At 39.9% G+C, this 7,639-nt stretch overlaps 1 protein-coding gene across 2 annotated transcripts in view; it reads right to left on the reverse strand.

The window, feature by feature from the left end:
- The window catches only part of arl10 (ADP-ribosylation factor-like 10), a 30,607-nt gene extending 22,968 nt beyond the window's left edge, over positions 1 to 7,639 (reverse strand). Inside the window, exon 1 of one of the 2 annotated variants that reach the window (XM_023261253.3) lies at positions 7,300 to 7,637. In XM_023261253.3, coding sequence (XP_023117021.1) covers positions 7,300 to 7,437 — 138 coding nt within the window. In that variant the 5' untranslated portion in view covers positions 7,438 to 7,637. Of the gene's footprint in view, positions 1 to 7,299 lie in introns of both variants that reach the window. The other variant, XM_035943947.2, reaches the window with a different exon arrangement.

A 7,639-nucleotide genomic window follows, 5' to 3' on the forward strand; every position in this document is an offset into this window, starting at 1 on the left:
CATGAGCACAGTGAGCAGAAAAGTTAAATTAGTTAGACATTGTTACATAAGTTAGGCTAAGTTCAAAATAATAAAGCCCAGTTGTATTTATGATTGCTGAAATGTTAATTATTTGACTCTACAAGGTCGTGACCCCAATATTTACACTTTTGTAAAGCAAGCCGTCAAGTTTATTTTCCCTAGAGGACTCTTTGACGCATCGACTGTTGTCTTAAATGTGCTGCGTAAAAACATTGACTTCATTTGACTGTTTTAATAATGTTAAATTATATGTTTGGGATCTTATTTATCCACATAATGGAAAAGAAAACCATGAGAGCAGAACACCTTCTTCCATCGCTCCACGATCAAGTTCTGATGTCCATTGTTGGAGTTTTAAGAGTTGAACAAGAGTTGGCATTGACTCGATCAGCAGCTAAACAACATCCTCCTATCAGAGTAGCATTAAGGTTTCCAACAATTTGTGTTGCAGTAGCTCTTCTGTGGGATCCTTTGGCATCCATGACTCCGCCTCTGGTTCACTAGTTGTCTTTTCTACTGGAAACACCCAGCGACACCCATCTGACCCAGTCATCTACAATAAGTTTGTTAAAGTCTCTCAGATCTTTATGTTGCACCTTTTTCCTGCTTCCAACATCTACTTTAACACCTAACTGTTCACCTGTTTCCTGACAAATTCCACCCTCTGACAGGTAAAATCAGTAAAATGAATCCACTGTTGCACATTTTTTTTCTCAAATGTGAGAGTTTGTGGCTTTTGTCTTTTTCATTTCGTGTGAATTGAATGTTTTGGGGGATTTTGGCTATTTAACAAGTACACTACTGTTCAAATGTTTGGGGTCACCCAGACAATTTCATGTTTTCCATGAAAACTCACCCTTTAATTCATGTGCTAACATAACTGCACAAGGGTTTTCTAATCTAACACAATGTAGCATTAGAACACAGGAGTGATGGTTGCTGGAAATGTTCCTCTGTACCCCTATGGAGATATTCCATTAAAAATCAGCCGTTTCCAGCTACAATAGTCATTTACCACATTAACAATGTCTAAACTGGATTTCTGTTTCATTTAATGTTATCTTCAATGAAAAAATGTTTTTTTTTCAAAAATAAGGACACTTCTAAGTGACCTCAAACTTTTCAATGGTAGTTTATGTGTCCTGGAAACACCCAACAACACTTATCTGACCCAATCGTCTACCATAAGTTTGTTAAAGTCTCTCAGATCTTTATGTTGCATCTTTTTCCAGGTTCCAACATCTACTTTAAGACCAAACTATTCACCTGTTGCTTGATAAACTCCACCCACTGACAGGTAAAATCAGCAAATTGAATCCACTGTTGCACATTTTCTTCTCAAATGTGATAATTTGCGGCTTTAGTCCTTTTCATTTAAGTATATATTGAATCTTTGATGGGTTTCAACATTTGACAAGTACATTTCACCATTTTTTAACGTTTTAAGGCTGTAACTGTAAACCGTAGCTCACATGATAATGAAGACAACCATTAATTGCAGCCACAACAGCCTCAAACCTCAGCGAGCGACTTGAATCTTAACTCGTGTCTTGTAACTTCGGCAGGCTGGATCATCAAACTGAAAGCACAAAACATTTGGGAATTTGAACCTCGTCTGGCAAAAGACACTTCATAATGTTCAGGAATATGAATCAGCGTCTGCAAGCCTCCGGAGGTGAAGCTCAGGATATTATCCTTTAATAAAAGACACGACAGAGCGGCAGCGGCGTGACCCTGCTCTTTATTGCTGTGTCTTCACTGACTCTCGGTGAAGGTTAGCATTCAGATTCGAACCTCTGAGAGATGCCAAGACGTGACGATCCCGGTAAGATGCTGAACACGTCAGTTATCTCCTTTTTAAAAGTCACACAAGGTTAGTCTTTATTCATGCCGAGCGCCGATGTGCGGCTCTGTGGAGTTAATTACCAATTCATATCAGCCCTTTCAGAGCCGTGATGCATCGGCCTCCTTATTAAAAATATCTTCTTCTCTTTGTTGATGGATGATCAAGCCTTAATGGATTCAGATTTTTACATCATTTTCAGAGCTACTCCTTCAGCTCTAATTTGATTCCTTGACAGATAAAACTCCCCCATACAGGGCGAGGATTCTAAGATGTTTTGATGATGACTTGCGTTTCTCCTGAGCGTGGCGGAGGATAAACATGGCTGCTCTGACAGCTCAGAAGCTCGCCTCAGTGTATTTCTGGCTCAGGAGTCCCGCTGGGAGACGAAACCTCAAACCCTGACAGTGCAGAAGCTGCTGTAGCTGCTGAGGCTGCAGAGCTGCTCTTCTATCACAGTTTGGACTTTGTGAAGAAAGATCAATTCCTGCTATCTGATTGGACGCCACCTGACCTCAGGAGACGTTTATCTGAAAGTTTCTGACCCGACAAAACGTCCACCGGTAAATATTCTCCTCAAATCACGCCAACAGTCTGTCTGTTAAACTCCTGCTGCTTCAGACATTTCTCATAAAAAGGTAGCATCGATTTCTGTTGTGTTTCTGCTTCAGCTTCAGATCTGCTCTGCTGGATCTGACAAGGATCTAACATCCTGCTCAAGGACACTCCAGACGCTTTATCGTAAGGAAGCGGTGAAGCCGGCTTGCCTGAATAGCAAGAACAGAGCTGTGATTTACCAGACAGAGAAGGCAAGAAAACCACAATCCTCTCAGGCGCTCCAGTTCCACGAGTTCCTCTGTCCTCAGTTAGTGATTGACTAAAAGCTCCAGATAACAAGAGAAAATGTTGATCAAACAGGCAACAAATGAACCTTCTTTACAAGAGCAAGAGAAGATGGACCTCAACCTCCATTATGTAGTTGGAATCAGGGCGTGATCAGACTAGCTCAGCATAAAGTGGAAGGAAACAGCTAGCATGGCTCAGTTCAATGCTTTATTTAGTCATTAAACTTGGTCAACTTGTGCAGTTTGGGGCCCTGAATATGTTCAGAAATGGAGCCGTCACATCATTTTAATAGTCACTGGACACCGTTTTACTGCTTTTTTCCTTAGAGTGCCATTGTTCTCTGACTTTGGAATTAGCTGTTGAAGTTGCACATTTCACAGCACAATCGTCGTCTTTAACTCGCGTCTTGTGACTTCATCGTGGCTGTAAAATCTAGATTTTATCGGTGCAGAATAGCAGCTGTTAGAAACTCGATCTGTAGGAGAAGGCAAGAAAACCACAATCCTCTCAGGTGCTCGAGTTCAACAAGTTCTTCTTGTTGAACTTCTTCTGTCTTTAAATGTGACTTTTTGTAGCCTCCAGACAAAAATGAAGCCATAACATCATATTAATAGTCATTGGACACAGTTTTGCTACTTTTTTCCTTATAGTGCAGTTGTTCTCTAACTTTGGAAATAGCTTCATCTTTAACTTGTGTCGTGTCAGTTCATCGCAGCTGTAAAATTTGTATTTTCTTGGTGCAGAATAGCAGCTATTTCATCCTCGATCTGTCTGAGAAAGCAAGAAAACCACAATCGTCTCAGGCGCTTAAATTCAACAAGTTTTTGTCTTTAAATGTGACTTTTTGCAGCCTTCAGATAACAAGTCAAAGTGTTGATCAAACAGGCAACAAATGAACTCAACTTCCTTCTTTCCAAGACCAAGACGAGACGATAGATCTCAATCTCAATTATGGAGCTGGAATTAGGGCGTGATTAGCCTAGCTTAGCATAAAGCAGCTAACATGGCTCAGTCCAGAGCTCTACTGAATCATTAAACCTGGTACACTTATGCATTTTGGGGCCTTGGATATTTTCAATTTCACTTTCCTTCATGATTAAATTATGTAATTTCCATCATGTTACTGTGCAGAATAGCAGTTATTTCATACTTGATCTGTTATCTGACAACAGAAACATTAAAAAATGTTAATTAAAAACAGCTTTAATGTATTAAAACACAGTATATGTGTGCACAGACAGCAGGAGAGAAGTAAACAGATGTGAAGTATCTCGTTGTCTTAATATTTAAATGAGTTAGATTTAGTTCTGCAATTAATACCAAAGCTATGTTATTATTCTTAAAAGTAATTTTATTTTTTGATTTCTCTATTTATTCACTTATTTGTATACTTTAGTCTATTCAATATATCATTTACTACTTCATTTTTTTTTGTCATTTTCTATTTCTGTTTTCTAAATTTTGACTTCTATTTTGCCTTTCACCTATTCATCTTGCTATATCTTAATAACAGTTTTTCCTAGATTTCATTTTCTGGCATTTCTTCATTGCATGTCTTATTCACAGACTCAGTTCTTGTGTTTTTGAGTCCTTCATTTATAACATGATGTTGGGGGTTGTTTGCTTTGTTTTATTGCATTTTTTTTCATTCTTTTCATCCTTAAAGCACTTTCTGTTACATTTTACTGAGGAACCTGGAGCTTTAATGTGCAGAAAAGATGTGATGGAGCAGAATCTCAGCATCTCGTCAACAGAGACCAAACGGAGGGCCGACCCAGGATTAGCATGCCGTCGCTAATAAAGTGAGACCATGGAGGTAAATCCAAATTCAGAGAGTCTAAAAATAAAAACCCTCCGCTGTGTCTCGGTTCACCCGGCTACTGATTGTTTGTTGCTGCCCTCCCACCTGCCGACGAAACCCCCCGAGGTCAGAAACCAGGCAGGGCGTCGACTCCCCCTGCTTTAAATGCAGCCTGGAACATTTGGACTCCTGGGACGGAAACATTTACATCCCGTCTACAGCAACAACTCCATCCTCAGAAGACGGGCCGAGCAGATAAAGCTAAGCCCATTACAGGCCGCTGCTGATTGAATCGAGGAAACAAGATTAGAGACATGCAAATAGATTTTATTAAGAGATTCCCTGCTGCAGCTGTGGCGCTCCATTGGAGACTCATTCATTAAGACCCTTCAGTCGCTCGGCTGCCTTGTCTTTTTCTGTCTGCAACCCTCCGAGCAAACATATATATTCAGACAGAAACACAGTCTGGGCATCTTCTGTTTCCGAAATCACACAATATTCTGCCTTTTCTTTGCAGCAGCTGTCAATTAATCTGTTATTCTATTAATTAGTCACCGTTTTGGCCATTATTTTGCTAATTAAGTCATTTATTTAAACACAAAAAAGCCCAAAATCAATTGGTTCCAACTTGTCAGATGTGAGGTTCTATTTATCTTCTGATGCCAGCTCAGGCTTTAGGAAACTCATTGTTTTCACCAAACAATTAATCAAATAATTCAGACTAATCAGAAAGTTGCTTTTTTTTGTGTATTCTTAAAAAAAAAAGAAATGATGAAGATTACAGATTTATAATTGTGTTCACTTTGGTTGCAATAACCCTAAATTAACTAAATTTGTCTAACGAGCATAACTCAATCAGGCTGTGGCTTGTATTTAACCTCCGCTTCCACCCCTTAATCTGCTATTTTTACTTATCTGGTGCACCAAAATGGAGATGCTTATAACAGAAGAACTGTAATGAATGAATAAGACCTCATTTGAAAGCTAACCACCTCTAGTTTCTCAAAATGTGCTTGATTAGCATGTAGCCCTGCCCAAAAGCTAACACTTACAGGAATATCGGATGGCATTTAAGTTAATTTTCAGTGGATGGCAAGATAACATATTGTCTTTTTATCATTTAACATCTTAAGAAAATGTTGACGTTCCCAACAGCCTCATCTTTTCATTACACCACTGCATTTTCTACATTACGCTACCCGTTTGTTAGCTTGCTAAATAGTTAGCCTGGGTGGCTTCTAGACACTGACTTTTGTACATGACTAATGACAACGCTCATTTTCTGGGTAGCAATGATTAATACCAGCTAGCTGTGCAGCTAGCTAGCGAGATATCAGCTAGTTTTCCCCAAAGTTTGTTTGTGCTCTTAGCTTGCTAGCGATAACATTAGCATTAACTTTCTAATAGGTTCAAGACACAGACTTAATTTGGAGGAAAAACTTCAGTATTCCCCCAGACTCCTCAGAATATCAGCAGTTTACCGTTCATTTAGGGGGAAAGTAACAGTCCATCCACGATTTTAACTTGCTTTAAAATGAAAAACGTCCATGTGAATACTCCCATCTTGTTTTCCTGTTAATATATTCTACTTTTAGACTTTCACAGCTTTAATTTTTGTTTTTCTTCACAATTTCATGAGAAAAAGGTTCACAGTCCTAACTGCTTCAACTTTCCACCATAACTTTACCTGCTTGTTAGCTGCTAAATGGCTAGCATTGGTGGCTTTTAGGTGCTAGCAGAAACACTGACGTTTGCTAGCAGCATTGTTAGTGTACATGACTTAGCTTGTCTTAATGACTCACAAGTTGTATTTGAAGGTAGTAGTAGCTCTTTTGCCCTCATTTCGACTGTTGTGGCTGCTTTCTGTATGGTCACTGTCTGGATAACAATGATTAGCAGCTAACTGACTAGCGAGCTAGCTAGCTATATATCAACTATTTTTACCATAGTGTGACCGATTCTTTGCCTGCTAGCTTTAGCTTTAGCATTTACTTGCTAATTAAGTTCAATACACAAAATCAACTTGTTTAACAGACTTAAACAAACTCATCTTCATCATCACAATTATCACCATCATCTTCATCATCTGAATTACCATCATCATCTTCATCATCTGAATTACCATCATCATCTTCATCACCACAAGTACCATCATCTTCATCATCTGAATTACCATCATCATCTTCATCATCATAATTATCACCATCACCTTCATCATCAATTACCATCATTTTCATCAATTACCATCATCGTCTTCATCATCAATTACCACCACCATCTTCATCATCAATTACCACCATCATCTTCATCATCTGAAATACCATCATCATCATCATCATCATCATCATCATCAATTACCACCATCATCAGCACCATCACATAATTCTATCTCTGATTTCCATCATCATCATCATCATCATCACCATCATCTTCATCATCATCAGTATTACAGATCTACTTTCTTATTTATTATCAGCCTCTTCCTCTTCCTCACATCTCCAGCATCTTCATCACCTCTACCTTATAACCATTTAATCATCTTCATACCTGCCATTATGGACATCTTTATGATCATCATCTTCCTCACTGTCAAAATTCACCTCCTCACAGTCATCTTCATCACTACTGCCAGTGTTTTTTATTCACCATCATCTTCATCACTATTTCACTCATCTGAATTCTGCAGCCTTTCCTTCATTCCTTCATTCTGTCTGTTCAGCTGCTTTAGGTGAGTAAGAATTTAATAAATTAAAAATAAAAGCTTAATCAAAGTGTAATAGTGTCTCGCCTCTTTGATGGTGCAGTACTCCGCCTGTGGAGACCATATTCGCCTCTTGTAGAAGTAGTTGAGGGCGATGAAGAGCGCGGAGCCCAGGGCAGCCACGGCGGCGGTCAGGGCGATGGAGATGTGCCGGAGCAGAACCATATGTTGAGCGCACGGATCGGCGGCTGGAGCCGGTGGAGCTGAGCGGGGGTCGCCGCGTCCTGGACGCCGACAGCGGGGTGACGGAGTGCCGCTGCTGCCTGCTGCTCGGTGTCGGTGCCGGAGCTACATGTGACCGCAGACCGAACGCACACATGTGATCAGCAGCTCCGACTGTTGTTGTTTCCAGACGCGCAGGAGGAAG

The sequence above is a fragment of the Amphiprion ocellaris genome, chromosome 14 (assembly GCF_022539595.1).
Source record: "Amphiprion ocellaris isolate individual 3 ecotype Okinawa chromosome 14, ASM2253959v1, whole genome shotgun sequence".
NCBI classification, from domain to species: Eukaryota; Metazoa; Chordata; class Actinopteri; family Pomacentridae; genus Amphiprion; species Amphiprion ocellaris.